The 27,311-nt window shown below is 42.2% G+C and overlaps 10 protein-coding genes across 13 annotated transcripts; 3 read left to right on the top strand and 7 right to left on the bottom strand.

Moving 5' to 3' along the window:
- Window positions 1–377: 377 nt before the first annotated feature.
- LOC134185556 (uncharacterized) lies at window positions 378–1,551 on the bottom strand. The gene is made up of 5 exons (XM_062653368.1): window positions 1,405–1,551; window positions 1,193–1,307; window positions 1,009–1,125; window positions 806–884; window positions 378–641 (listed from the first exon to the last, which is right to left on the bottom strand). Exons 1-5 carry the CDS (start codon window positions 1,494–1,496, stop codon window positions 550–552), a joined length of 495 nt encoding a protein of 164 aa, XP_062509352.1. The 5' UTR covers window positions 1,497–1,551; the 3' UTR covers window positions 378–549.
- A 461-nt stretch (window positions 1,552–2,012) lies between these two features.
- On the bottom strand, window positions 2,013–4,964 carry LOC134185695 (E3 ubiquitin-protein ligase RNF14-like). Its single transcript, XM_062653552.1, has 9 exons — window positions 4,920–4,964; window positions 4,742–4,864; window positions 4,202–4,283; window positions 3,513–4,137; window positions 3,356–3,455; window positions 3,149–3,292; window positions 2,641–2,846; window positions 2,414–2,570; window positions 2,013–2,342 (listed from the first exon to the last, which is right to left on the bottom strand). The coding sequence occupies exons 1-9, from the start codon at window positions 4,953–4,955 to the stop codon at window positions 2,115–2,117; spliced, it is 1,701 nt and encodes a 566-aa protein (XP_062509536.1). The 5' UTR covers window positions 4,956–4,964; the 3' UTR covers window positions 2,013–2,114.
- A 171-nt stretch (window positions 4,965–5,135) lies between these two features.
- LOC134185923 (inter alpha-trypsin inhibitor, heavy chain 4-like) lies at window positions 5,136–6,919 on the bottom strand. The gene is made up of 2 exons (XM_062653808.1): window positions 5,539–6,919; window positions 5,136–5,471 (listed from the first exon to the last, which is right to left on the bottom strand). Exons 1-2 carry the CDS (start codon window positions 6,686–6,688, stop codon window positions 5,245–5,247), a joined length of 1,377 nt encoding a protein of 458 aa, XP_062509792.1. The 5' UTR covers window positions 6,689–6,919; the 3' UTR covers window positions 5,136–5,244.
- Window positions 6,920–9,101: 2,182 nt separating this feature from the next.
- On the bottom strand, window positions 9,102–10,913 carry LOC134185790 (mucin-6-like). The gene is made up of 4 exons (XM_062653667.1): window positions 10,577–10,913; window positions 9,804–10,517; window positions 9,608–9,739; window positions 9,102–9,539 (listed from the first exon to the last, which is right to left on the bottom strand). The coding sequence occupies exons 1-4, from the start codon at window positions 10,773–10,775 to the stop codon at window positions 9,277–9,279; spliced, it is 1,308 nt and encodes a 435-aa protein (XP_062509651.1). The 5' UTR covers window positions 10,776–10,913; the 3' UTR covers window positions 9,102–9,276.
- Window positions 10,820–15,863, bottom strand: LOC134185789 (apolipophorins-like). Its single transcript, XM_062653666.1, has 18 exons — window positions 15,383–15,863; window positions 15,081–15,301; window positions 14,774–15,019; window positions 14,560–14,706; window positions 14,365–14,498; window positions 14,236–14,294; window positions 13,944–14,163; window positions 13,700–13,880; window positions 13,526–13,633; window positions 13,216–13,467; window positions 12,923–13,155; window positions 12,743–12,852; window positions 12,516–12,676; window positions 12,280–12,390; window positions 11,781–12,220; window positions 11,524–11,718; window positions 11,385–11,448; window positions 10,820–11,314 (listed from the first exon to the last, which is right to left on the bottom strand). The coding sequence occupies exons 1-18, from the start codon at window positions 15,438–15,440 to the stop codon at window positions 10,820–10,822; spliced, it is 3,435 nt and encodes a 1,144-aa protein (XP_062509650.1). The 5' UTR covers window positions 15,441–15,863.
- A 716-nt stretch (window positions 15,864–16,579) lies between these two features.
- Window positions 16,580–17,807, bottom strand: LOC134185427 (archaemetzincin-2-like). 2 transcript variants are annotated; one of them, XM_062653208.1, is made up of 3 exons: window positions 17,591–17,807; window positions 17,217–17,530; window positions 16,580–17,158 (listed from the first exon to the last, which is right to left on the bottom strand). In XM_062653208.1, the coding sequence occupies exons 1-3, from the start codon at window positions 17,805–17,807 to the stop codon at window positions 16,739–16,741; spliced, it is 951 nt and encodes a 316-aa protein (XP_062509192.1). In that variant the 3' UTR covers window positions 16,580–16,738. The 2 variants fall into 2 exon arrangements, with proteins under 2 accessions (XP_062509192.1, XP_062509190.1); XM_062653206.1 differs by having other exon boundaries at window positions 17,217–17,807.
- Window positions 17,808–17,818: 11 nt separating this feature from the next.
- On the bottom strand, window positions 17,819–20,166 carry LOC134185429 (protein NipSnap homolog 2-like). Its single transcript, XM_062653210.1, has 9 exons — window positions 19,965–20,166; window positions 19,648–19,693; window positions 19,488–19,582; window positions 18,900–18,970; window positions 18,696–18,836; window positions 18,607–18,638; window positions 18,323–18,417; window positions 18,178–18,261; window positions 17,819–18,116 (listed from the first exon to the last, which is right to left on the bottom strand). The coding sequence occupies exons 1-9, from the start codon at window positions 20,164–20,166 to the stop codon at window positions 18,052–18,054; spliced, it is 831 nt and encodes a 276-aa protein (XP_062509194.1). The 3' UTR covers window positions 17,819–18,051.
- LOC134185430 (mediator of RNA polymerase II transcription subunit 31-like) lies at window positions 20,162–22,929 on the top strand. 3 transcript variants are annotated; one of them, XM_062653212.1, is made up of 5 exons: window positions 20,162–20,239; window positions 22,186–22,275; window positions 22,332–22,428; window positions 22,486–22,655; window positions 22,729–22,929. In XM_062653212.1, exons 1-5 carry the CDS (start codon window positions 20,203–20,205, stop codon window positions 22,797–22,799), a joined length of 465 nt encoding a protein of 154 aa, XP_062509196.1. In that variant the 5' UTR covers window positions 20,162–20,202; the 3' UTR covers window positions 22,800–22,929. The 3 variants fall into 3 exon arrangements, with proteins under 3 accessions (XP_062509196.1, XP_062509195.1, XP_062509197.1); XM_062653211.1 differs by having other exon boundaries at window positions 22,486–22,664; XM_062653213.1 differs by lacking the exon at window positions 20,162–20,239 and adding an exon at window positions 20,338–20,440 and having other exon boundaries at window positions 22,486–22,664.
- Window positions 22,930–23,401: 472 nt separating this feature from the next.
- Window positions 23,402–24,680, top strand: LOC134185428 (tRNA N6-adenosine threonylcarbamoyltransferase-like). The gene has a single exon (XM_062653209.1). It carries the CDS (start codon window positions 23,536–23,538, stop codon window positions 24,544–24,546), a length of 1,011 nt encoding a protein of 336 aa, XP_062509193.1. The 5' UTR covers window positions 23,402–23,535; the 3' UTR covers window positions 24,547–24,680.
- Window positions 24,681–26,336: 1,656 nt separating this feature from the next.
- LOC134185157 (uncharacterized) lies at window positions 26,337–27,023 on the top strand. Its single transcript, XM_062652940.1, has one exon. The coding sequence runs from the start codon at window positions 26,581–26,583 to the stop codon at window positions 27,004–27,006; it is 426 nt and encodes a 141-aa protein (XP_062508924.1). The 5' UTR covers window positions 26,337–26,580; the 3' UTR covers window positions 27,007–27,023.
- The last annotated feature ends 288 nt before the right edge of the window (window positions 27,024–27,311 follow it).

Raw genomic sequence — 27,311 nt, 5'->3', positions numbered from 1 at the left:
TCAACAAGAATTAGTCTGACATTTAGACGACAGTAGTCTACATCACTCACCTACTGGCTACGACATTAGATCAAGTGCGATGTTGGACCTTACTCTTGGCTCGTTCCCAAACTAATTATTTGAGGTCAGCCTCTCTCGCGCTAGCCTTGTCCGGTGCCCGTATAACAAATTATTCCAAGCGCCATGGATTTGTCATACGGGCACCGGACTAGACTTGTCTGGGGACGAAGCTATTTGCAGTAGCTAGACACAGCCTAAACAGCGTGTTACCAGGCCGTACATTACATGAATTTATATCAATGGTTTATTGTAGGTGTAACGAGATAAATCATTGATACACTTAATTAATTAATTAATTAAATCAAATGTTTGACTGGTTTATCCTCATGAAATACTATATATTGCCAACACCAACACATTTCACTTTAAATGATGTCTGTAGAAATGACAAACAATGCAAACTAAACGCACATCTATAGATCATGATCAACAACACACAGCAGTATACAGAGCCGTGACAGGTCCAGAAAGCACGAAGCATTCACGACATCAGTATTTAGCACAGTTGGGTTTATCATACTGAGTACAAACAGACGTACTGGATTTTTCCTGAAATCCTGGCATCTTGTCAAGCCCACTACCTACAAACACAATCACAATCTCGCTAGTACATTGTACTGTTTGATTTTTGTTTTATACGTTGAATATATATATATATATATATATATATATATATATATATATATATATATATATATATATATATATATATATATTACATGCAGTGTGTGTACTGTGCATGTACCTGTGAGAAGATTGTGCATGTTGCAATAGTTGGTGCTGTAGTCAAGGTAGGCATACCAAACTTCCGAAGTAGAGAATCCCTAGTAATCAAATACGAACCCGTCATCAGTCAATTATGAATAAAGAGTGCTTTTGTACGTGTTCATAAAAATGGATGCGTTTGTTCACATTGATACTAATTAACTAAACGAGAAATAAAAATACCTGGACATCACATCCACCCGATGATTCATTCGTGAACGTGTAAGTCTGATCGTCCGCGTAATGGTGGACCGGTGTCTCATGAGTAGCTTTCATGACGTTGCCTTGAAAAGATTTGAACTAATTTCGAAAACAACGATGATTAGTGAAAATTTTAGGAACGTGACTTGGTCACGGTCACGCCTACTGTGTATAGGCACTTCTCTTCACCACCGTTCTCACAGCCTTTATCAGTGTGCCACATTTTCATTTGTTTTATGAGTGCAGTGGAAACATTAGCACAACTGGTTTTAGGAAACGTCCTAGGAAACGCAGACAAATTTAAATCTAGATAGCTATTTTTACAATGTGAGACGACTATTGTGTACTGAATGAAGAACAACATTCTGCAGCACTGACCAAGTGAGTTTGCACTCGGCGTGGATAGGATACGCCAGCGACCAGTCCACCAAAGACAAAAGACTTGCAAAACAAACCAATAAGCGCGACATCTCCAATCTGTACGTACGCACGTGCCGTCTTTCTCGCGCACGTGATCACCCTACTCATGCATGTGACATACATAACACGTGCCCCGGTCTACATAGAACATAGCGAGTGTTATTTATAACACAGTATGAAGCAGTCTAATTAATGAATTAATTATGCCAACAGGCTGAGCTAAAACTTTACAATTCAAATCTGTGAAAATGCGAGAGACTGAGTTTGTGCATTCGTTTGTTTGCCTCACATGTCATACATAAACCACAAGTGTTCATTTGAAGATTGTTTTCACCATAAACGCCACACACACACACACACACACACACACACACACACACACACACACACACACACACACACACACACACACACACCACACCACACACACACACCACACACACACACCACACACACACACACACACACACACACACACACACACATAAGGAGTGCCTGATGACAAGAAGCAGTTGACATAACACCCCATCAAACACAACACACTCCACAACAAGACACCACTAAAATCGTTTCTCTTCCAGCACATTTCAAAATTGATCGCCACTGCAACAATTCATTCTACTCAGCACATTGCCACAACTGTACACATGCCAAAATGCATCAACCAATCATTCAGCTGAATGCTGAGGGCAAGTCATTTTGCCGCTATAGTGAGAGCTCACAAGACCATCGATAGTCCTCAGACATGCATAGCAGAAGTTGGTTTTGCAAGACCAACATTTAATATGATTATTCCTACTTTCCTTGAGATTCCTTTGTCTACATCGAGGACATGCCCGTACACGTTGTTGAGCAGTAGGATCACGACGTAGTTGTTCTTCGAGTCTAACTGCGGCCTGATAAATAAAATTAACTGTTAGTCTAAGGTACAGTACACAAAAGCCAACCATCTAAACATAAAACACACCTCTGGCCTTTGTCGTTCTGGCACTCTCAAACGAATGGCGGGAGTCATTGAAAAAAGAGTACAACTTGAATTAGAGAAATGATCATATCCTTTGATGCGTATGCCACAAGAATAGCAGAAGTAGGCATTGCAAACAGTGCACATCATCTTGTTGCATCTGATAGTAACAGATATCGTGTAAAGTATTATCAAATATGTCGAATGTATAGAACTGGGGCATCACACACCCTTCTGATTTCTGTATCTGCGTTTTGCAGCCAGGACACTTTCGAGCTTCTTTCTTCAATGTAACAGATGAGAGATACTCTTCGTGCAGCCTTTCCCTTTCAGCACTAGTAAGCGTCACAGTCTGCTCCTTAGATGAGATTGCATTTTTGGCAGCCGATGCTTTCAACTTTGCAGCAAGTCTCTCTTCATCACTGAGGCATTGGTCCTACACAAAAAAACAGTACACAAAGCATATAACCGGTTATTTTGCAAATAAAACTTCCGCAGCACACTCACTGAAGCAAAGCAGTGTATGTACGGTGTATACAGACAAACACATGAATAGGTAACAGACAGATACAAGAAGCAACAACTAGGCAGATAGATATAAAGCAAAATATGTAAATTACCGGAAAGACAGAAGACGTTAATAGATGTAAGGATACAAAACAAAGGCAAACAGGCCGGGACATTTATAGCCTTCTCACTACACATAAGCACATAAATCATCAACCGATAGAATATTACTGGATGCCAGCTCTCTCGACATTCAATGCAGAATGAGTAGAAACAGTGTGCACAGAGAGCGTGGTTCATTTGCAAATCATCTCGTATAACTGGCAATTGACAACGCGGGCAGTACTCCACATCTTCCATAATATCCAGACTCTTCTAAATGAAAACAATAAAGACTCGTTGTACAAACACTTACTGTGTTAGTTGTAATAGTCCAACTTGGAAAACCAGCCGTTCCCAGCGTTCGTATTCTCTATTGCCCAACACACTTCTGATAGCATCGGGAGGCAATGGCTGGTCACATTCTGATTCAGGACATCTAAACAATACGTTCAGTTCGGTAGATGCTAAAGTATGCACACATTAATAGACCCACTTAAGACGAAGAACTGATCCTTCTTCAACAAATAGACGGCAGTAGCTCTCCATGCACATAAAACATACTAAATGGCCACACCCCACAACACGAAAAAACTCAATGCCCGGCTGCTCATCCAAGCAGACTCCACAAACATGATGAGAACGACAAAAAGCCAATTCATTTTGTTCAAAGTTATAACATAAGAGATTCATAAGAGTTGCCTCAATGTCATGACATTCTGGGATTGCCCGGGGGTCTCTTCGAACCTCAGACCTGTTAAAATGATATGGAGCTAATACGATCATATCAGTGAGAGACAAATGACTAGAAACATTGTTTTGCAACCAGTCGACCCATGAGAATATAACCGGGCATCCCAGTGAAGTTTCCCAAAATCGATCCAGCTCTGTGCACAAAAGAGATAACTGACTTGCACCTAACCACGAACAAGAGAGAGTAAAAATAGGTGATGATGACATCGGGTAATCCACAGGAAGAGTGCACTCCAGCAAAAGAGGGGGTAGATACTCAAGAGTAACAGTAGCCAAAATACGTTGACCAGATTCAGATCGTCTGTACTCAGGCTGTCTAGACGCTGCAATAGAAGAGAACTCTGCCTTAGCAACGGGAGCCTCAAAGTCTATCAAAATTCAACATCAAAGCACTCGTAGCAGTCCATGAAAGTGTATTGTACAGTATAGTACCATGAGATGAGTCATCTTCATCTACAGGCATCCAAGCCTCCAAGGTTATCTTTTGTCTAGGCAACTTAACGTGAACCAGCACCTGTCACATATTCCGTATCAACTGTAAAGTCTGGTGTTTAGTTTATATGTACTACCAATTTGCAAAAATGCATATTCGTGTCATGTTACAAGATGAATGTAGTTGACATCATTTGGTACTGTGTTGTTGTTGTTGTTGTTGTCATTGTTGTTTGTTGTTTATATTTACTGGTTGTAGTTAATATCATCTGGTACGTGTTGTTGTTGTTGTTGTTGTTGTTGTCAATGTTGTTTGTCGTAATATATTTAATTATTATCCATATTATTATAATTACTACATATCATTATTAATAATACTATTAGTGTTGTTTTTGCATTTTATTTTTGTCGCACAAATTGCTTTGTTTTTTACAATATCTAGACTATACTAGAACTCAGTGCATGCATGCATGCAATACAGTTTACTAATACAATTAATACAATTTCTTACGTACAAATATCCTACTAAGGCAAATAAACCTGAAGCGTATTGAGCTCGTCTGGTAATTCCTGCACTTGTTCCTCATGATCAGGCAAACGACAGGGGTTCCCTTTCGGTTGTCGACTAAAGTCAGCACCAAAGATAGATTCAAGAACTGTTATCTGAACAATAAACTTTCAGCCAACTCTACGCTGCAGCAAATGCTGTGTACACCACCTCATCCTCTTGTTCTTGTTTCCAGTCAACCGACATGACCAAAAAGCTTTAGTACACCCTGAGAAGCAATACGCTTGACGCATTCTCCTTCGCGAGTTAGTCATTAGCAATTGTATATCTACTTACAATTTCTAAACTAATAATAAAAATCAGAAAAATATTTCAATAAGTTTAGTAAACGGCTACAGCACCAAAGAAGACAGGTTGTGTAAGACATCGATAGCTTTCAGCATTATCACCATATCTATATACATGTATGTGCCAGATCTCTAGTAAACTACTAGTAGTAACTAAAAAAATATCTAAACGCAGTATACGATCACAACTAGCTACTTCTGTCTACAGAATCTAGCAATGTCTCTCTATCGTCAGGTACTTCAAATTCTTGACTTCTTGATATTTCCTGTTGAGTTCGCCGAAGCTTCCTTTTCCAAATTCTCACCACCATAATGACTGAAACTACTACAATCAGACAAACTCCTCCTACAATCCCACCAATAAGTACACTCTTGCTGTATCTTGTCTTCTGCTGTACATAATTTGCACCAGAATCTACAACAATTAAGAAACAATTATTAACAAACTCTTGTACTCCACATTGTTACCCAACACTCTATACCTCCATGTATGACTGGTGGCCCACCACTTACAGTAAACATGTCTTGGTGGTGACCGTTGTTACTGACACTATCATCATAGTGCACAACTTTACCAATTATCTTACTATGCTTATTAGAATGATACAAAGATGAATTGGCGACAGTTTGAATGACAACCATCACAGTTGCTGGAGTGACTAAATGGTACATAAGTGACAAGTTAACAAGACTGTTCCATGTGGCATTTGCCATATCACCATCTTCAACTAAATATTGTCTGTACAGTTCACGGCATCTCTTGTTGGCATAAAGGCGTTGCAGGCTATCATTACGTTTGGATGGTAAAGCCTCAAGAGTATGATTAACTGTAAACTTATTCATCAACGATGTAGAATACGACATAGAAAACTCCAACTGGTTGATAGCAATACCAGATTGCATTCGTCCGGCTACTAAGATTTCTGACCCACGAAAGTAAACAGGGACGTCCATCCTAGTAGCATAATCAAGTCTTCTGTATGACATTTGGACATTTCTCATTAGTGGCACTGATACTTCAGTCACAATGCCTACAAAATCAGACACTGCTGTGCTTGCTTCTGTAATTCTCCTAACATCACCTCCGTTTTCATATGCTAGATGTGTCAACAACTTCATGTTTGCATCATTTCCAAATGCCAGACAGTACAACGAAGCAGACCAAATGTTAACCGTCTTGATATCAAAGCAAATCTCCCTCGAGTCTGTTACTCCTATCGTTGGCTCTCCATCAGTAAGAAAAACAATAATAGGTACATGAGATGGTTGCAACGAGTGTTTGACCAGTTCAAATGCAGTTAAGAGAGCGCCGTTAATGTTTGTTGACCCTGATGCTGATAATCCGTTTACATAGGCAACTGCTTCAGATACTTTATCTTCAGTGGCAATTGTCAATGACTGTTTCCACATCGATACATCACTGCTGAATGTAAGAATGGCGAACGAGTCTGTTGGACTCAGCAGAGTCCTCAAAATCTGCCGTAAAGCTGATTTACATTGTTGCAACTTAATGCCTTTCATAGAGGACGATATGTCGATAACAAATACGAGCGATTTTGGTAAGACGGGTAGCCAGTCTGGTGCCAAGTAATGAACGAAAAATGATTCTTCATAGTGAAGCTGTCCATTCATCAAAGTTTCACTTAATGAATATTCAAATCCAAATACCAATGAAAAGTTTGAATCTCGTCTAAAGATTTTTCCATACTTCAAAGAGACAGTTTCATTCTTTCTTACCACTGGTACATCATCAGTCTCGCTTCCATCTAATATTGGTCTAACTGAATGGACTTGAGTACTTTCAGCTATCTCCACATCAACATCTACCTTTGAAACAAACGTAGTTTGACTTAAACTAAGAGTTTGCCTCACGAGACCGAGTCGACGAATCAACAGCTCTTCATAAGTTACAGTAAATACTGCAGTGTCGTTTGCAGCAACGTTCAAAAGCATTTCAAAAACGCCGTAAGTCCTAAAAACAACAAATAATAGCACTCTAGACTAATCATCACCACACTTAGGGGTTTGAATTACTCAGTGATTTTCACCATAGCAGTAGACAGTCCTTCCTGCTTCTGTTGATTGTACATCTGAATACCACTTTCCTTAGGCATTATTGAGCCATATGCAACCTTGCCAGATCTTAATCTGTATCAATACAAACAAGTTTCTACTGGAATTGGCATTAGACTAATAATTAACACTTACGACAAAGATTGCAATGTACTAATGTAGGCATTCTCTGGTATAGAAAGTTGAAGTGTTGTTTCAACACTCATGTTGGCTGTATTCCTTATTGTTTGTTGGACGACGGTGTTTGACACGTGGTCAGAGACCTTGACGTTGCAATGGACTCTTATGTACAGCAGTTGATCATGAGATGATTTCAAAATAGGAGCACAGAAATCAAGAAGCACTGATAACGTAGAAACTGCTAAAGTCAGTTTCAAGAGCATGGTCCCAGTGGTGGCAGTGTTTAACTACTAAAATAAAAGTGTAGACAGCATTTACTTGAGAACATATACAAAGAAGACTTCTGTCTGTCTGTCCGTAAGCCTCTCTCTTTGTCTCATATTTGTTAAATGAACGTTAATGTTTTGTAAGCAGCAACCGCAGTTTTATCTAGATATGGGCGGAACTCGATCACCTCACTAATCTGAGACTATTTTCGGTGACAGTGACGACATGTCTCAGACAATCTTACTGAATACTTTACGAAAGCACGATTTCTTACAAGAAACTGAGATACTTGAAGTTTGCGCGCGCTTTTAGCTAATTAGCCTAGTGTAATGCCACCGCTTTGCAATTAGCTAGCCCAAGCCTAGAGCTACAATGTCGTCATAAATAATGATATTGTTACCTGAATCTCTTTTACTAAGCTGTTTTGCACTCGAGGCTTGCGTAGCAGTGGACCTGAAATAGAAACAATAAACAATGGACTACTGATATCCCGTATGTTAGTGGACCTGCATTTGGGCAGGTCTCACAAAGGGAGTCTAATCAAGTCCCATTGCAACAACAAGTATAATAACGCAACGAAACAAAATCTTCTACAGTACAAGTAGTTAATTAATTCGGTTAACTAATTAATTAATTAACTTGCGAGTATTGCAGGCATGCAGGTACTAGTTAGACAATGCCTGAAAGCTCAGCCGCCATTAGTTTCTAATATTGTAGTCTTCACGTTACGTAGCCTCATCGGTTATAGACGTTGTAACTCAAATTTCCAATTTCCCTAGGACAAAATTGTCGCATCTGCAAATTACTTTCTAGCTAAATTGTTTACGTTCCGATATCGATCAGCAACTACTTGCATATCTAGAAAAGAGCTAACGGTGTACGTTGCCAACTACGCCGTCTAGTCTAGTCTAGCTAGCTAGCGAACGATCAGCAATATCGCTGGTCTTTCTCCGCCGCTAGACTCTCGAGCCTAGAGATTGACGTGCAGTCGTTGCAATGTTTATGAAATTATTCACACACCACTAAAGAAAATTTACCTTCAACAGGGCCTTATTGCGAACACGTGTAGCAAAACAGTCTTAATATTACGCATGCGCAAAATATTGTTAATGCTTTCTTCTCTCTCCCGCCCTCTACCCTCCCATCACGTGCAGAAAGCAGTCTGAGGTTACCTCGGTGTCTAGACGTCTTCTTGAATAGAAAGTTGTCGTTGTATGGTAATAATGGCACAGGTTGTGACTGTAGCCTGCGTAATGCTAGCGAGTAATGCTGGAGGTGCCCGCTCACGATTCACCGTGCACGCGCAGGCACACCCACGCAAACTTAAAACGTGCCGCGATTTCAAGTTGTGTCCGAACGAAGCAGAACAAGGAAACATCTTAGGGTGCTGTGCTCCACCCATTTTGGGGTCACATGCAACAAGGAAAAAATAGGGAAATCGCTTTGTCGTGTCAAGCAAGTTATCTCAAACTACGGATGAATGTGTGCCTAGCTAGAGACATGATTTCAAGTTTGTGTGTGCGTGTGTCTGCGCGTGCGCGGTGAATTGTGAGTGGACATCTGTTTCAATCTAAGTAACAGCCAGTTTTTGCTTCAAATCGTAAGATATATCGTAAAATACAAAGCAAAGCGAATACGACTCAGTCACTGCAACACACATTGATAAGTTCCTTCTGCTAGTCTATATGTATCGCGCTTTTTCTTCATGAATGGAGCACGAAAGCTACTGTAAAATATTTCGCCTATTTTTTACAAGCACGTCACTGCCACAAACATCGTTCTACTTCTCGATAGGCAAGACGGATGCTAGATGTATTGACAACTTTCTCCTCAGACTCTCCAACATTCTCATAATGTTGACTCCAAATGCAATTGAAAGTTTGCTCTTTGGCTATCTTTTTCCATATTGGTGTGCATTTCTTGTCGACGCAGGACCTTAACTTTCTGCCACTAGTGCATACCTTGTCGCCGACGACCATAACGAGGTGCTGTAAATCAACTCCACAATCGTCGTCTGACACAGCTATAAACGAGTTTATTTATTAATTTTAACAAGACTGTCGTGACGTCACGAAAATTGGAGTGTCCTACCGCTATCACATGACTGCTCTTCTCTCACGTGACTACAGACCTCATCTGGTGCACTGAAGTTGACTGGTCGTGTTCGATGCCGCTTCCTGTTTCTACAAAATGACCAGTCCGACCACAACCCGTAAAGGCAAACTGTAAAAGAAAGACAATTTTAGTTTAATAACCACAAAATTGGTCACTGTGCCTGACGTCTCACCATCGACTTTCATCTGTAAGGCATTTGCTGCTAACACATACGCGTAGACACTCGGGCCGGTGTCTTTACCCGACCTGGCGTCGTAAACACAAGCGTTGTGGTAGTGAACGTTTTCACCTATGAACCTGTGAGCCCTAGCCATTTCTGTAAAGAACCGGTTGCATATCGCCACCGCCTCTTCACTATCTGATACGGGCTCTACCAGTGGCGGTACTTCACACCTTCCTGCATCCATATTCCAGCTCCCAACAAAATCACGCTCACCGTCGGCCACACGTAAGTCGGGCATAATCATTTCGTGCTCAACGTTGCCGTCCGCATTTCCACACAATCCAGCCATCTCATCAGCGTAGTAACCACTCACCGTCAAGCGGACTCCACCCTCGCCATACAACAAGTGGATACCGACGCCAAGCCAAACGTAAATGTATTCAAGTTTGTGAAGGACGACCATCTCCACTCCCACTTCAGAGCCCACAGAGTAAGGGATTGGCGTGTAGTGTCCGTTTACTTTCAGTACGTGTGTTTGATGGGTGAGAGTGTATGTCGTTCCGTTGCTCAAGATATTGACATCGTTGCCGGAGAGTGTCACTGCAAATGTGTCGTTGAGATGACGATGCCGAGCCAGGACGTACGTGCAATCAGAACTAGCATGAAAAACGTACTTGAAACGATCGAATGTGAGAATATGCTGCCCGAAAGCGTGACACGTGACTGGAACACAGATTCGATTAGAAAAGTCATTGGCACACAAAACTCGATACTGTACTTACAAGATTCCGCCGGGAAGGGAAGGAATAGGCCTAGATCCACGTGAGAAGACGTTCCCCATTGGCCCTGGACGTTCCACCAAAACGTCGAATCATGAGTAACAATCCAGTGACTCTGATGGCGTTTTCGACCTTCGTCTGTCCGCAGGGCAATGTTTGCATGACGTTTCGTCCTTCCGTCGGCTTTTCCGTGTCCTTCCATGGTAAAGTTCTGAGGGCCGAGAAGACTATCAGACGTTTCCTCGTCTATGTCGTTTGGTAGGAAACATTCCCGCGCCACTCGTTTGCCTTCAACTCTACGTACGCATGCGCAATGTGGTTGTCCCCATTCCACACCAACTCGGCGTTCCAAGTTCCTCCCGTGGTCGCATTAAATTTGAAAACGTTCCACTCTTCTTGAGTCGTCCAAACAGAGACACCAATCTCGCGTTTTTTCCAGATCCCGTCCCGACCGGACGTCGTCCACACAACAGACCCGTTGGCCTCCAAGTGTGGATCCATTCCGACCGCTCGGACGCGCAGTCTCCCGGCGTCCCAGCTGACATCCGATTCACTCCACACTGTAATGACGTACCGGGCCGGTTTGCAAGCGTTCCAAAGCCTCACTCTGACGGCAACGTCCAGCGGAGCGGACGCCCATAGAAAAGATCCGAACACACCACTGCTGCTGGGAGTGTAGGTGACAGGAGTAAGAAAGTCGACACCCAACCACCTACCTCCAATGGGACTAAACAACGACGTCTAAACAGAGAAACACAGTCACAACATAAAGTCACCATTGTTTTGTCCTATAAAACAGGCGAAAGCATACATGACGACTTGGTGCTGACGTCAAAACTCTTTCTACCCCTCGTGCTACTGACACCCAGCGAGTCCTTCAAGGCAACAAACAACCATCAGATGAGCTCTCTACTGTGCATGCATGCGCGTTTGATCTCAACGAGTTGTACCTAAAATGTGCCACTGATGTCCCGTTCTGTAGCTCCGGATTGTAAGTGATGATAATCTTGGGTTGCTCGTCGTTGGAAATAACTCGAGCATTAATGTCATGCGTCCAGTTGCCACTCGAGTCCATAGACCAGCCAATTTGAGGTCGAACGCAGCCGTCAGCGAATGAGACGCTACCCTGGATGTGTGCAGAGAAGCTGCATGCACAACACAAAAATGAAAAAAAGAGAAATAGCTAGAAAACTGTTAAAGCATATACCCTGTGTGCAGGTTGCTATCAACAACAATGCCTGCTCCAAACCATGGCGCAGATACGTTCACTCCGGTATCTAAATCCACGTCGACGGCACCATTGACGGTCACAACGAGAGGCACTCCAGCTATGGTCGATGTTCGTGTTACCCTCTCACCCAAACCGAACGTTCTTCGTAAGCTGAGATTTTCCTTGTATATTTCTCCGTGCACCAAATAATCGAAAGTATTTCCTAAAGCTCTGAAAACACCAATCCACTTGTCGAGGCTAAAGCCACTGCTCCACATCTCTGTAAAAGCTTGTCTCAGTGTGTTGAGAGAAGGATTGGCGTACAATGCAGCAGCTAGGTGATCACGATTGAAGAGCTTCCAGGTCATGTCCTGACCAAACAGCCTGACAAGCACTTCTCCCCAATCTTGTGTCGTCTCGGAATTCATGCGTAAATTCTACAGGACGGAATTTGCATGTAAACAATTTGAGAATAATGTCGGGCATTAGCACGCACCTTTAATGGAAGACCGCTGGCTTGAAAATTTGTCTTGTCTAGACGGAAATAGCCAACAGGACTGAACAGAAGCTTTACAAATTCAGTAAGGAAATCAAGTGAAACATGAAGCTAAACAACAATTGTTAGACTTAAGAGTTATAATGATGTGTGAGCATGTACAAGTGTGTGTGTGTGTGTGTGTGTGTGTGTGTGTGTGTGTGTGTGTGTGTGTGTGTGTCTGTTTTAGTATGTACCTCTAGGGTGTCAAGTTTGTACCCAAACACGTTCATAGCCAAATTCCACGTCCAGCTGCTGGGCAACGTCTTGTTCTCACCATAAATCACTGAGGACCACATAGAAGCTCCAACAGATTCTGTTCCCGAATGTTCACCTCCAAGCCACTCCCAAAAATCACCTGCAACAGAATGATGTTATACTACAGTGCAGCAATTTGTGTGTAGTGAACGGTAAGCGTGCTTACTAGTAGAACCATAGCTGATTGATGTCTTGGACGAGCGATACCCCAAGTCACAGTGTTGACAGCTCTCGAGCATGTTCGTCTCTTGTACAGCATCCGCAACCGCTTGTTGTCTGACAACAATGCCAACACAGTGCACCATCAATGTGTATGATTTCAAACTCATGCGCAATCTGCTCATACCGGCATTTCAATGATGGATCACTTGTGTTTGCCAATTCTTTCAAATGCGTATATACTGCTGATTGAACCTGGCTGTTCTTTTCTGAGTGAACCGAGTTAGCAATTGTTTCAAGATCATCGGTTGGCCAAGGAGAGTCGCAGTTTATGGTGCTCATAAACGTGTTGAAGGCAGCTATCCTCACGTCCCCCTCTGAAGACGAATCCCAAAAAAGAGGCAGTACTATGTCTCTCACCTACATCAAGCAACAAACAGTTAATCGATCAGAGCAAGCAATCTCTGCACATGTGCATGCCTGTTGAGGCGCAAGCATGGCTATAGACGACATTGCTTTCAAAGCTTCCCGTGATACCGACAAAGGTATTCCCTTTCCAATGTAGCTCTTAAGAGTAGACAGAGACTCAGGCCAGAGAGACCGTCCGAGTGCTGATAGATATGCCTTTAGTCTGTGAACGTCTTCGGTCCATTTGCTCTTGCCTTCATTCTCATATTCATCAGTCACCACTACATGAAGATCCCACAGCTGAGCTTTAAGCCAACGCACAACCTGAGATATATAACAATCAAGAAAAATACCCCACAAAAGGTACCCTACTTATCACCACCTCGAGGATCACGTGCTTGCAGTCCCAGGGACTACTAACAACCTTCCCTGTAAGAGTCCCAAGGGCTGTCACCATGTCTACATCACGTGGATAATGCTTCACAATAACCTAATCACAATAAGTCGGTGTCAAGGTCTGCTAGCTACAGAATCATGTTACAGCTAACAAACAAACCATCATCTGACTCAAGCCACTGCAACTGTTGTAATATCCCAGAGGCATGTTCGCTATACCAGTCACGAGCCACTGCTTTTGTGACCAACCGAGATTGATAGCATCACTGGTGACAACGTGATTGATCAACTTCAAAGCAGCTCCAGTTCCAACCGATGGCAAAGCATCGAGAAACACACCACTAAGAACACCATTCACGCCCTCAGTTGTATCACTCTAATGCATAACATCCAAACACACAAACCTCATGCTGCCGTCCTCTTTCCACGAATATTTATCAAACAGCAACTTCAAGTCTGACCAGCCGCACCCACGCAATGCGTCCACTAGTCGCGAATACCACTCGCTTCCTGACAACTTTCCTCTTTCTATTCCCTCAAGAATCGATCCAGCCCTGTCGCAGTCGCTCGAGCCATGATTAATGACGTCATCCTCAAATTTGAAAACCACAGAACGACAAACAGCTACAAAAGACATAAAAAACGTGAAAATATTAATTATCAAAAAGAGGTGTTAATTGGGTCGCAAAAAATTACGTGAATGGCAACGATTTAGATTAGGAGCGTTTTCCGTCCAGTTGTAATTCAAGTGTACACTGAATGAACAAAACAAGTTGCAGGTGAGATCACAAGCGAGGTCAAAACTTTAGTTAGACGCATGCGTACTTTATTACGGCTCGGACGGGGCCAGTGGTTACGACTTGTCGTATCTCCGCTTTCTGCAGTCGATACCCATTGGGCACTCGCACAAAGTGATGATTCGATGTCGTCCAGTCTGAAGCAATCTCATTGTGTTGTCCCTGTAAAGGGCGCTACATACATTCGCTTTACTAAAATAATTGACCGAGTAGATATCTATACCTGTATGACGTCAGCTTTGAAGTTGCTGTAAGTTTGCGCGGGTTTGTCCATGCACTGCGCCAGAGGCAGCCGCCTCCGCACAACCCATCCTCTATGGCTATCGGGGAATTCCATAACGTCGGTCTTACAAAGCCCAAAAATACCTTCCTATTACGTAAACAGACCCTTGTGACATATTGGACACACACGCACGAGTTTGGGGAATGATGCCTACCTGTACCCTACTCTTCCAGCGTGTAGTGGGTTTTCTCTCCTTGGGCGACGTGGCGAACGCATCGACAATAGCTCGTTGCAAATTGGACGCGATTTCGGTCTGTTTGCTGCAGCTTGACATGCAGAGCTTGCCCTTTTGCCACCAGAACTCGCTAGGAAACGCCAACAGATCTTGGTACCTCGTCTCGCACTCATTACACTTTACGTAGGAATTGCTAGTCCACTCAAAAACCTTCAGTTTGTCAACCTAGCGGATTAAAAATCGGGTGTGACAGCAAACACTTAATGCCAGAGGCACGAGGCCTTACACGTAGCTGGTGGCGGCGAGTTCCTTGGATTGAAGTGATGTAGACATCGATTTCAAAGCGAGTTCCCGTTGTTCCAGGTGGCGTTTTCCATTTTGTGCCGGCCGTTTTGAGACGGACATCCAAAGTGACGTGATACCTACGCCATAGTCCTACCTTAGGCAACGTTTGCCAACCTGATGCGCCATTAATCACATTGGAACTACTCGCCTCGGCTCGACAACCTGCACAGTATCGAGAGTAGTAATCGATAGAAGTAGATGACTGAAAGTGAACGCGCGGTTAGCGAAAAAATCGAAACTCACTTGCCAAATTTAAAACTAGGTGACAGACTAGAATTGCTAGCAAGCCACCCCAACGCATTCTGTCTGCTTCAACTTCTTCTTTGCTCGCGTCTGCTCTAGAGCTCTTGAGACGATGTGCAGGATTATATTACGCCCGCTCTAGTGGTATGATGTCATCATGGTGTAGCAGTCCCTGCCTTGTTAGCATATGCAGGTAAGGGACCTCGATGTCGACATAATTATTGGTCCCTTGAATGATCCCCTTGAGCACAAGTAGAGCAAAATACTCGTAGTTATAGGTGTAGGTACGGCTAACAAACTAATTGTCACTAGTGAAGTGGTGCATGCTGTGTGAGCGAAGTGTACGTTGATCTCGACAGTGGAACGATGTAGAGACCCTGGCAAGAGCTTGCGTAATCAATAATTACCGTAACCATCCAGGAAGTATCAATTACCACTGGGGAACGCCATTGTTACTTACAATAAAGATATGAATTGTCACGAGACTCGAACGATTGCAATCCAACAGACCAGCAATTGCAGCGTAAAATGTCTTCAGAGTTTGCTAGGTATTCCCTACATAATATCTTACCATTATAGCGGTTTAATTGCCTTCTACACCAAATAAATGGTAGTCCTATTAGCCACTACTAAATAGTAAGAGAACTGCTAGACTGACAGAGTAAACTGGCCTCGGGTGTTATGAGGTCATTGTTGCTTGTGCAGACAATCACTTCACCTCGAGAATCATCAACATGCACGATTCTCTTGAAATATCTAAAACTCTTGACTGTCACATGTGTGAGTGTTGTTAACAAGACACAACATTCAAACGTCCTGCCTCAGTCTTTACAATTTTTCAAACATTTGCAGATCTTGAAGAGTTAGGCTCCAGGGTGCTCTCCCCTCTTATGAGGTGAAAGACCTGGGCTATTGACTATTAAATAACATCAATTTGTTTTTGCTGCATATGCTAGCACCCAAACTTACATCAAGAATTTCCAAACATTAAACTTCAAAACCAAATCAGTAGTTGGAAAGTTTTACTGCAAAAATCCCTCTTTCTGCAACATAACACACTAAAGAGTACCCTTAGTTCTTAGAGTACCCTGTATAACTAAACACTGGGGAAGTTCAGTCTAATTCCCTGTGACACTCCTACAAAGACGATGATGACAGTTAGTGTCTAGGGTCTTGAAGTTGGGTCTTATTCAAACGTAGGGTAATAAGACTCGTTGACCTCATAACTATATTGGGTATGTATTTGAATATTACAAAACTTGGGACTGTTGACTTAATTAATTAAGTTAATTTCATTCATCATGCAACATAGACAAACAAATCTGTACCTTTGTGCCACACTCTGCTACTTAATGACTACATGTCTTCATCCCTTGTCAGTTTGCCAATAACGGCATTTAACCACTCACATGTCACCTCGAAAAAATTTCCGTCTGAGAATGAGGTATCCATTGTGTTAGAATTTTTATGCACAGAAGCAACTGTTTGTGTTACTCTCAATTCAACAACTTGCACGTCTGCAGTAGAATTCACAGCCTCCGATGTAATACAAGCATCCCCATCTGCCTGCGAAAGTTGGTAACAGACAGCCTTTAAACTACAGTATCTCTCTAGGTATTGAAATCTCAAAACATGCTGAAGTTTTCGCAGACATAATGGACACAATACGAGTGGCTGTGATTCGGCCTCAAGCACAGTCGTGCTTTGGTTCATGGCGCAAACATACCCGTAACAGTGGCCCATTCCAAGTAAGTGGCAGGTCTCATGGGTAACAACCTACACAAACCCATACAACAACACCATTGAATGCACTCACTCTGTTCCCTACACTCACCCTGGCAAGTCTCCAAATCATATTCTTTAGCTTCATGATCATTACTTCTTCTCTTGGATTATCGCTGGCATATCTGCCAACACTTATCACAGCACAACCCGTCGTACACATAGCATGGCCCAATACGAAGTTCCACTCATCACTAGGATACAAATCTTCCACAGTAATCCCAACGACACAGAGAGCTCTTAGAGGCCTTAATGTTTTCAAATGCATCAATAAATCAGTAACAAGCCACTGCACCCTGTTCGTCCGTTCGTGAATCCTTTTCTCACATTTCAAATCATTCAACACAAGAGGAGGCAATATTTCAACTGTGAGACCTAAGAAGAACGCTTCCAGTACTTTCTTCAGATTGTCTAGTATGCTATCACTTATATATTCTCCGCTAGACTCTGCTGTTATTCTCAACTCTCCAAGAGGCTGAAGACAGAGTGTACGTTGGCGTAGTCGTCTCGGATGAAAAACTCTCTGCCAAACGCTCTTTAGCTTCCACTTCACGAAACTCTGTCCGTCTATAGCATTATCGGTCTTTCCAATTTCAAACAAACCCGACTCTCTAATCATACGAAGCTGATGAGATGCGGCCATTGGCCTCGGACTTCAAACACCCCCCGCAGCAGGGTATCAGTAAATCATATGTAGAATTCAATAACAGATGAACAGACTCTAAGTACATGTACTGACGTTTAATGTTATGCCAAGGCAAGGCTTAAAAGTAAATCTTACAAGTAAAAATAGTTGCAGATAAATTCATTCTAGACTCCTACAGTTATTACTTAAATAAAGTCAATTAAAAGTGAAATACTTCATTTAATTAATTAAGAGACAAGATTTACTGCAGACTCGAGTAAGGAGCGGGTAGCATAATTCTGGTATCCAAGGACTGAACCAGAGAAACTGAAACAAAACGACAGAGTAGAGAACAATTGAAATATATAATAATAATATAAACTATAACTGGTTCGAGCCCAGCAGTCATCCCATCCAGGCTTCATCCATGCATTTTCTCGAACCTCTTGTCGTACGCTAAGATCAGAGTAGGCTACAAAAGTAACAAGTTACTTAAATCTCAAGAAATTCTTTAATTATAACATACACTGTACCCCAAATGTGATAGACTTCATACAGAAGACCGATCTGTGAAAAGAAACCGCCAACAGCTTCATTGGCTTCCTGTCTGAATAGAATTCCTTTCTCCCTAACAGATGACAAAACACTCAACAACAATACAAGTGGACAACAGCCAACATGTGTGTGTGTGTGTGTGTGTGTGTGTGTGTGTGTGTGTGTGTGTGTGTGTGTGTGTGTGTGTGTGTGTGTGTGTGTGTGTGTGTGAGCACATGCACGCATGCACACAAATCAACACACAATGCAATGCACAACAAACCATTCTCGGCTCCAGTCTATTAGTGTTCCCGGCTAAACAAAAAATTGTCGATAAATATCAAGCCCATTGCTCATGACCAACAATATTACTCTTAGTCTATAACTACGCAGTTCATAGATATGACTTGAATTACGCGGCACTGGTTTTCCCCAAAAGGCAAACTCCATCAAAAGTTGATTTCGTCGAGACGACAAAAGTGACTTTATCCTGTCACTGTACTGTCTCCATTCCTAACAATGAATGTAAAGAGCCGTGATGACTACACCATCTGATAAGATGTCTGTAGTGCCTACCACGTTGTCTCGCAACTGTTCAAGTGTGTCACTCACGTCACTCCAACCATTCTCATAGTACCACAAGTGTACTGCAATTACAAGAAACTGAAAAATCATAATATAGTATCAGATAGTTAAAAATGCCTTGTTTATAGTCAACTAAAACTTGCAAAAAACTAAACGTTCAATGTTAACTGACTTAATTGAGTAGACACGAATTAGCTGATGGTACATGTATTAGGTTCACATGCAATTTGACCATACACTTGGACACCCAAGGACAGTGCAAGTGAAACAAAGCTGGCAAGTAAAACAGCAAATACAAACACTCCTAGAATATAGAGAATATGTACAGCTCAATCTTCAAGTAACAATGTTTGAGATTTCCTACTTATAATATGCACACTATTCAATATCCTTCCGAGTTCTCGTAACACAGCTAGGCAACTTCAATATTTCCACAGAATGACCTATTCAGCACTTGACTATAGGTACGATTGAGCATTAATTAATTTGCTCGATCATCACAAGTAATCGCTGACCAAAATGCGTCACACATTTTGCAGGACTCATACATGCAATCACACAACTACAGTATTAGAAAACCTGCTTCGTCTTGCTTTCCCAGAATTGATGTCCAGCTGCCCACTAGTTGAGCTGGAATAGATGAGCTTTGGTGTAACTTTGGGAACATTTCTTCTCTATCGATCGCCATCATGTCTATACTATAGGAAATTACAAAATCCAACAATACTAGAGAACTGACGTTAGGTCTTGATATTCATGGATGCAATCAGGCTTCACATCATGAACTAATAAAACACACCAAATGAAATCGACAAAATTTTTGTGTGTGTGTGAGTGTGTTTGTGTGTGTGTGTGTGTGTGTGTGTGTGTGTGTGTGTGTGTGTGTGTGTGTGTGTGTGTGTGTGTGTGTTCGTTTGTTTGTGTGTGTGTGTGTGTGTGTGTGTGTGTGTGTGTGTGTGTGTGTGTGTTTGTGTGTGTGTGTGTGTGTGTGTGTGTGTGTGTGTGTGTGTGTGTGTGTGTGTGTGTGTGTCCGTGTGTGCGTCCCATATTCCTTACACTGTATCTCATAGATATGCTTTGCACTGGCAAGTATTTTGGCATGAGAATCCCCAGGCGGCTTGCCCCGCTCGAAACGTCGAGCCAGTCGATGCAAAAATGTATTATCCTCCTGCGAATCACGCCCAGCTGAAAGCATACGTCGAGCAACGACGGCTGAACGCAACGCAGCTCTCGTACCCGAAAAACACAACAAGGCCATCACCACATTCCCGTATAATGAGAAGCGAAAAACGGCATGGCCGATAGCAAAACGCTTATCGACGACCGAAAAGGTACATACTCTTCAAACAGGCGTAAGTATCAACAATAAAATTTTGTTCGGTAAACGTTTGTGCCCTGTTTGGAGGTCCGACAAATTCCAGGGCTGAAAGTGAGGTAGACATCTTTACATAACTATGTCTGAACACGTGGATTTACTAAAGAAGGAAGCTTCATCAGTTGAACTAGCAACAAAATATGCTAAATTTTTGTAGGTTAGTTTTAGTTGTTAGGTTTTTTAGATTTTTTGTCATTTGTAATTCCTGGGGTCTGTACTGTTTGGATACTTGTATACATGCAGTTGGATACTTGCTAGACATGCAGTTGAATACTTGTACATGCAGTTGGATACTTGTATACATGCAGTTGGATACATGCAGTTGGATACTTGTATGCATGCAGTTGGATACTTGTATGGTACACATGCAGTTGGATACTCGTATACATGAAGTTGGATACATGCAGTTGGATACTTGTATACATGCAGTTGGATACTTGTATACATGCAGTTGGATACTTGTATACATGCAGTTGGATACTTGTAGACATGCAGTTGGATACTTGTATGGTACACATGCAGTTGGATACATGCAGTTGGATACTTGTATACATGCAGTTGGATACTTGTATGGTACACATGCAGTTGGATACTCGTATACATGAAGTTGGATACATGCAGTTGGATACTTGTATACATGCAGTTGGATACTTGTATACATGCAGTTGGATACTTGTATACATGCAGTTGGATACTTGTATACATGCAGTTGGATACATGCAGTTGGATACTTGTATGCATGCAGTTGGATACTTGTATGGTACACATGCAGTTGGATACTCGTATACATGAAGTTGGATACATGCAGTTGGATACTTGTATACATGCACTTGGATACTTGTATACATGCAGTTGGATACTTGTATACATGCAGTTGGATACTTGTATACATGCAGTTGGATACTTGTAGACATGCAGTTGGATACTTGTATGGTACACATGCAGTTGGATACATGCAGTTGGATACTTGTATACATGCAGTTGGATACTTGTATGGTACACATGCAGTTGGATACTCGTATACATGAAGTTGGATACATGCAGTTGGATACTTGTATACATGCAGTTGGATACTTGTATACATGCAGTTGGATACTTGTATACATGCAGTTGGATACTTGTATACATGCAGTTGGATACATGCAGTTGGATACTTGTATGCATGCAGTTGGATACTTGTATGGTACACATGCAGTTGGATACTCGTATACATGAAGTTGGATACATGCAGTTGGATACTTGTATACATGCACTTGGATACTTGTATACATGCACTTGGATACTTGTATACATGCACTTGGATACTTGTATACATGCAGTTGGATACTTGTATACATGCAGTTGGATACATGCAGTTGGATACTTGTATGCATGCAGTTGGATACTTGTATGGTACACATGCAGTTGGATACTCGTATACATGAAGTTGGATACATGCAGTTGGATACTTGTATACATGCAGTTGGATACTTGTATACATGCAGTTGGATACTTGTATGGTACACATGCAGTTGGATACTCGTATACATGAAGTTGGATACATGCAGTTGGATACTTGTATACATGCAGTTGGATACTTGTATACATGCAGTTGGATACTTGTATACACGCAGTTGAATACTTGTATTCATGCAGTTGAATACTTGTACTTGCAGTTGGGAGTTAATATGTTTTATATTGTGATAGCAGCCAAATTGGTGTATAATAATTAGTAGGTAATTAGTTAATTGATTAATTATCTCTAGTCAGGAACGGTTTGAAAGTGTTTCCTTGAAGAGTAGCTCTACATATAGTGTCATGAACTCCAACCATGCTACAAGTGCCATGTGCATATACATTAAGTGTCATCAGAAAATATTTCTTAATCAATAATTATTAATTACAACTTCGTGGATGTTCTAGACGCCATAGCAATGAGCGATGGAGAAAGAGAGAGGTTTGAAGTCGAGTTGGAATTTGTACAGTCGCTTGCCAATCCTTACTATCTAAACTGTAAGTTTGTATGTCAATGGTACTGTTTCATACTAAGTAATTTGTATGATTTTCAGTTCTTGCACAGCACGGATACTTCAAGGACAAATCGTTTGTAAATTATCTTAGATATCTGCAATACTGGAAACATCCTAAATATGCCAGATTTCTGAAGTAAGTCGACACACACGAATCATCTCTCGAATCACTACCCGATGAGTCTTATCATAGATACCCTCACTGCCTCCACTTCCTCGATTTGCTTCAACACAAAGAGTTCCAAAAGGAATTGGTAAATGCACAATGCGCGAAGTTCATTGAAGAACAGATTCTTCTACAGTGGCAATACAACCGACACAAACGACTAGAAAGCCAGCACCAACCGCCGTCCTTCAAACAAGGCAAGTCAGGTCGAGGACCCAATTATCTTGCATATGAACAAGACATGGTATATCTAGATCTTGTGTGTTCTAGCCGGTGCCACTTCGGGAGACCAGAGTGCATCTGTGAGTGAAGGAGCAGCAGCACGCAAACTGTCACCCTAGTAGACTCCAATCTAGTTCAGAATAAAAGCCATGGTACTCTTTTGTAGTATACGTACAGCATAGCAAGAGTACAATGCGATAAGCAACTACAATCCACAGCTCATGTATTATGTATTTCCCCGTTTCCCGTTCCGAGTTCCTTTCTAACGTAGTCTTCTCGCCTCGCGTTCTGATTCCAATAACGTTAGTATGTCGCCTTCCCGTACTGGTCCTTTCACATTGCGAATGATAGACCGATTCGTTTCATCGAGAAACTCCACGCGAACCTAAAAGTGTACCCCAAAAGAGAGCCTCAACTCATAAACGCACCAGAAAGGCAACAGAAAAAGAGAACACTGTCGATTATAATGTACATTACCTGCGTACACTGTCCCTGTGAGCCAGTACGGCCGATTAGCTTAGTAACCTGCAACCACGTGCACAAAAACATAAAAAACACAGCCGCAAAAACGTCTACACCAGTACGGCGCAAACACACACGTGCTGAGCTTCACCTTCGCTAGTTTTACACCGGTTTGAACTGCTGCTCTAGGAGGCTCCATCTCTGCACCGATGAGAACCACAAATGACTTTGGGCATGCGCAGTTTAGTCACGTGGGTTTGACTATTGTGCTCTACTGTTGTCAGTAAGGACTTGCTGCAGAGGGAAATACACGCTTTTTGCTCATCAACTGTTCTATTGTGTAAGTCCGGTGAAATTTAAAGTCGGGTTCCAATTGGGTTTCTTGATGTAAAGATGACAATTGTTATTGGCATGGAGGGGAGTGCCAATAAACTTGGCGTTGGTGTCCTGCAGGACGGCAAAGTTTTGTCAAACGTACGTCGTACGTATGTGACGCCTCCGGGCCAAGGTTTTTTACCTCGCGATACTGCTGAACATCATCGACAACATGTGCTTAGTGTCTTGCAAGAGGCCATGGATGAAGCCGGAATTACACCAGACGACGTTGACTGTATTTGCTATACGAAGGGTCCCGGCATGGGGGCACCTCTGGTTGCTGTTGCATTGGTGGCTAGAACCGTATCTCAACTGTGGAATAAACCGATAATCGGTGTGAATCATTGTATCGGGCACATTGAAATGGGTCGTATGGTGACTGGATCGGACAATCCTGTTGTACTGTATGTTAGTGGTGGGAACACGCAGGTGATCGCGTACTCTCAGAGGAGATATAGAATTTTTGGCGAAACGATTGACATTGCTGTTGGTAATTGCCTCGATCGGTTTGCTCGTGTTCTCAAGCTAAGCAACGACCCAAGTCCTGGATACAACATCGAACAAATGGCAAAGAAGGGAACGCAGTATGTCGAGCTACCTTACTCGGTCAAAGGCATGGATGTTGCTTTTTCTGGTATTCTGTCTCACGTCGAGGCAATCGCAAAGCACAAACTCGAATCGGAAGAATGTACGCCGGAGGACTTGTGTTTCTCACTTCAAGAAACAGTGTTTGCGATGCTTGTGGAGATCACCGAGCGTGCCATGGCTCATTGTGGCTCTAAGGAGGTCTTGATTGTTGGTGGGGTTGGCTGCAATGAGCGACTGCAAGAAATGATGAGGCAAATGGCTAGTGAACGAGGAGCAAGTGTTTGTGCTATGGACGAGCGATATTGTATCGACAATGGCGCTATGATTGCTCAAGCTGGATGGGAGATGTTTAAGACTGGGCAGATAACGAAACTGGAGGACACGTGGTGTACTCAGAGATATCGAACCGATGAAGTGGAGGTTACTTGGAGGGAGGACTGACTATTTGGCTACTGTTAACAGTGGCATGGGTCATGGCTGTTGAAAGTTTTTGTTTAATAAAACAGTGGGTGAAGGTAATTTGGCTTGTTTGAAAATGTATGAGTTGTCATTTGTTAATTTAAGCTACAAACCTATGAGAAGTTGGTCAGTGAGAAGCATTTTAATGGGGTTAACCATTTCTGTCTGTGGCTGGTCCAATCTACTTCTGCTATCCCATTTTGTGAGTCTTGTAAGATGTTTTGTAATTTCTCAGAAATTTCTGCATCCTTCATTGCAAGGCTATGTTTAGCTCAACCCTTGTTTCATTTTTCTCCTTGACTTAGTAATTGGGTGCTGACCTCGCTAATTGTTAACAGCCTTTTGATTGGCCTACTTTCACCATTGCTGGGAAGTGGTGCTAACTAATTGGTCCTCCAGCTGCTTCAGTTATACCATGTTACACTGTTTAATGGTTCTAGTTGTTGGTCAGTTGGTCTTACAAGATCATAGGATAATGACCATCGCCCCACCCATTGTATCCGGCTAGGTGTTTGATATGCAAAAGTATTATACTTTGTAGGAATTAAGGGCTTAGATAACCTAATAAACGAAAATGTCAGGCTCTGCGATTTCTAACTATACCGAGACTAAGGCCCAAAAGACAGCGGAGATATTGGAAGTGTTCAACCTTCACTAAGGGGTATTGTTTAGCGACTCAAACACGCCCCCAACGCTACCCCCACAACTTGCACGAGATTTGGTTCACGTCAAGCTTGCCAAAGACGAGCTAGACCCCTTTTTTATTTTCACGGGTGCATATATCTACTGACGTATTAGTCATGGCTCGGCGTGTATTTGGAATATCAACATATTCCTTACTTGTACTCTACTTGCCGCTAGGGACAGTCTTACTGATTGGATTCTATATCATCACACTCTCACGATCTCACAGATCTGCTCGTAGTTCTTTTCCAGTGATACAGTCACTATCATGCCTAAGCGAAACTTCGGCAGCGACTTCCTCCTGGAACATTGTGTCAGAGGACATCACTGTAGGCAGATTGTTCTATGTATTGCTAACAGCTCGTGATGCAAAGGGCGACACGAAGACGACAGGAGGAGATATGTTTAACGCAGTATTGAGAGGTAAGGTAGGAAGTGTTCCTACTTCTGTTGCTGGTGAAGTCACAGATTTTTCCAATGGCTCATATCTCAACACGTTTGTTCCAACTTGCAGTGGAAAAGCGAGTATAGACGTTGAGTTGTGGCTGAGCAGTTATCTTGTGGCTAGAGTGGAAGCTACTCTTGACTTTAATTACATTTTCTCCTGAACAATTGGAAATAATTACGGCATTCACATAGACTATGTAGGTCCACAAATGCGAGATAGTCTACTGGAGATACAAGCTATCGTCCGCAAAACAGAAAGCAGTGCAGTACGAGAGAGTCACATGAATGGCAAACCTGATCAACTGCCTATGTTCGATTCATCATGTGATATGAAATTTCAATATAAATATGATTGGTATGGAGTTTGTGAAGGTCCACGTGCACCAAATTCTACAACCTGTGACTCTATTCAATGGTGCACTGTTGACCATAGCGTGAATACCATCATGATGACCAGATACAAGGTAGAAACTGCCTGTGCACGTCTACATACAGGTGCAGTGACTTCAAAAATAAAGTCTATTTTGATATCAAATGATGATGAACCAGTAACATCACAATTCAGCAAAGAAGCTTGCAAGCAACAGCCTTTTGTTAGCTAAGCCAACAGGTTATTGGCTTGGCAATCAATGGATCAATAGAGACTGTTCTTTCCAATGTGATACTAAAACGAAGTGGTGGAAATGTCTCACAAACAGAGAACTATACTTAATAGGAGACTCAACAGTTAGACAACTGCACATAGTTGTTCTTTCATCAATTGGTTTGATGCAACCACGGTTGAGTTTGTACATTCCGGAAAATTTGTTGAACATCTATGTACGGAAATATAATGCAACAATCAGATTTTGATTACATGGTCTTCCAGTGCAAACTGCACTTGGCATGAACTTCACTGGCGCTACATTTGTAGCAGATACAATCGATACTATTCCAGGACATGGAAATGAGATAATCCTAATAAGCACAATACAGCATTTCCTACTCTTACCACCAGATATATTTCGTCAACGCATGGAGCACATGGGGACCGCAGTTCGTCATCTAAGGCAGAGAAAGATGGGAAAGACAGTTCCACTTATATTTAGCACAGGAAATCCACGAGAGTTTGACTTATCTCATTTGAATTCTTATCGCATCAAGTGGTACAATCAGATTGTTGCAGAGACATTTGCAGCAGCCAATGTGGGTATTATTGTGTATGATGTATTTGACATGATGGCTTCAAGTGCAGATACTCAAATGCCACATCAGCCACAAGAGCGAATGGCTGTCAAGTTATCCCATATACTTAGTTTAGCGTGTCAGTGATCTTTTAGTATTACATAGTCTAAGTGCTACTAACTGAGTTGAAATCTACCCACCCTCCCTCCATTACGGCGAATTTTTTTGGGGCCGGTTATTTCAGGTCACAGATAAATATCCCGGATATTCACGTGCTTGACTTAATAAGCACGTGCATGTGTTTGCAGCGAATACGGCGCCACTGATAGTTCTCTTGTTTTCGACCGTAGGTCATTTAATTGTAGAATATGAGTGCGCGCATTGAGGGAGAACACTAATCTGAAGGGACCCCAGTTTGGGAATTATATTTGCAGCAGCTGCTGAACTCTTAA

This window comes from Corticium candelabrum, chromosome 10 (genome assembly GCF_963422355.1).
Source record: "Corticium candelabrum chromosome 10, ooCorCand1.1, whole genome shotgun sequence".
NCBI lineage: Eukaryota > Metazoa > Porifera > Homoscleromorpha > Homosclerophorida > Plakinidae > Corticium > Corticium candelabrum.
The sequence above is the reverse complement of the archived record's forward strand: the minus strand, read 5'-3'. Positions and strand labels throughout refer to the sequence as shown.

Coding starts and splice junctions, on each gene's coding strand:
- LOC134185556 (XM_062653368.1), bottom strand. CDS start 1,496: ATGTCGCGCTTATTGGTTTGTTTTGCAAGTCTTTTGTCTTTGGTGGAC. Junction 1,126..1,192: donor AAGAGAAGTGCCTATACACA/GTAGGCGTGACC, acceptor TTTCGAAATTAG/TTCAAATCTTTTCAAGGCAA. Junction 885..1,008: donor CGGGTGGATGTGATGTCCAG/GTATTTTTATTT, acceptor TTTGATTACTAG/GGATTCTCTACTTCGGAAGT.
- LOC134185695 (XM_062653552.1), bottom strand. CDS start 4,955: ATGTCGGTTGACTGGAAACAAGAACAAGAGGATGAG. Junction 4,865..4,919: donor AACAAGAACAAGAGGATGAG/GTGGTGTACACA, acceptor TTTATTGTTCAG/ATAACAGTTCTTGAATCTAT. Junction 2,847..3,148: donor GTCGAGAGAGCTGGCATCCA/GTAATATTCTAT, acceptor TTTTTTGTGTAG/GACCAATGCCTCAGTGATGA.
- LOC134185923 (XM_062653808.1), bottom strand. CDS start 6,688: ATGAATGGACAGCTTCACTATGAAGAATCATTTTTCGTTCATTACTTG. Junction 5,472..5,538: donor GCCACCAGTCATACATGGAG/GTATAGAGTGTT, acceptor TAATTGTTGTAG/ATTCTGGTGCAAATTATGTA.
- LOC134185790 (XM_062653667.1), bottom strand. CDS start 10,775: ATGGAAGGACACGGAAAAGCCGACGGAAGGACGAAACGTCATGCAAAC. Junction 10,518..10,576: donor TCCCTTCCCGGCGGAATCTT/GTAAGTACAGTA, acceptor TCTGTGTTCCAG/TCACGTGTCACGCTTTCGGG. Junction 9,740..9,803: donor CTTACAGATGAAAGTCGATG/GTGAGACGTCAG, acceptor TTTCTTTTACAG/TTTGCCTTTACGGGTTGTGG.
- LOC134185789 (XM_062653666.1), bottom strand. CDS start 15,440: ATGCGTTGGGGTGGCTTGCTAGCAATTCTAGTCTGTCACCTAGTTTTA. Junction 14,499..14,559: donor TCAAAGCTGACGTCATACAG/GTATAGATATCT, acceptor CGCCCTTTACAG/GGACAACACAATGAGATTGC. Junction 12,677..12,742: donor AATCAGCTATGGTTCTACTA/GTAAGCACGCTT, acceptor ATTCTGTTGCAG/GTGATTTTTGGGAGTGGCTT.
- LOC134185427 (XM_062653206.1), bottom strand. CDS start 17,807: ATGGCCGCATCTCATCAGCTTCGTATGATTAGAGAGTCGGGTTTGTTT. Junction 17,159..17,216: donor TGATTTGGAGACTTGCCAGG/GTGAGTGTAGGG, acceptor GGGTTTGTGTAG/GTTGTTACCCATGAGACCTG.
- LOC134185429 (XM_062653210.1), bottom strand. CDS start 20,166: ATGGCCTTGTTGTGTTTTTCGGGTACGAGAGCTGCGTTGCGTTCAGCC. Junction 19,694..19,964: donor GCATATCTATGAGATACAGT/GTAAGGAATATG, acceptor GTGTTTTATTAG/TTCATGATGTGAAGCCTGAT. Junction 18,418..18,606: donor ATAGACTGGAGCCGAGAATG/GTTTGTTGTGCA, acceptor GTCATCTGTTAG/GGAGAAAGGAATTCTATTCA.
- LOC134185430 (XM_062653211.1), top strand. CDS start 20,203: ATGGCCGATAGCAAAACGCTTATCGACGACCGAAAAG. Junction 22,276..22,331: donor CAATCCTTACTATCTAAACT/GTAAGTTTGTAT, acceptor TATGATTTTCAG/TTCTTGCACAGCACGGATAC. Junction 22,665..22,728: donor CTTCAAACAAGGCAAGTCAG/GTCGAGGACCCA, acceptor TGTGTGTTCTAG/CCGGTGCCACTTCGGGAGAC.
- LOC134185428 (XM_062653209.1), top strand. CDS start 23,536: ATGACAATTGTTATTGGCATGGAGGGGAGTGCCAATAAACTTGGCGTT.
- LOC134185157 (XM_062652940.1), top strand. CDS start 26,581: ATGAACTTCACTGGCGCTACATTTGTAGCAGATACAATCGATACTATT.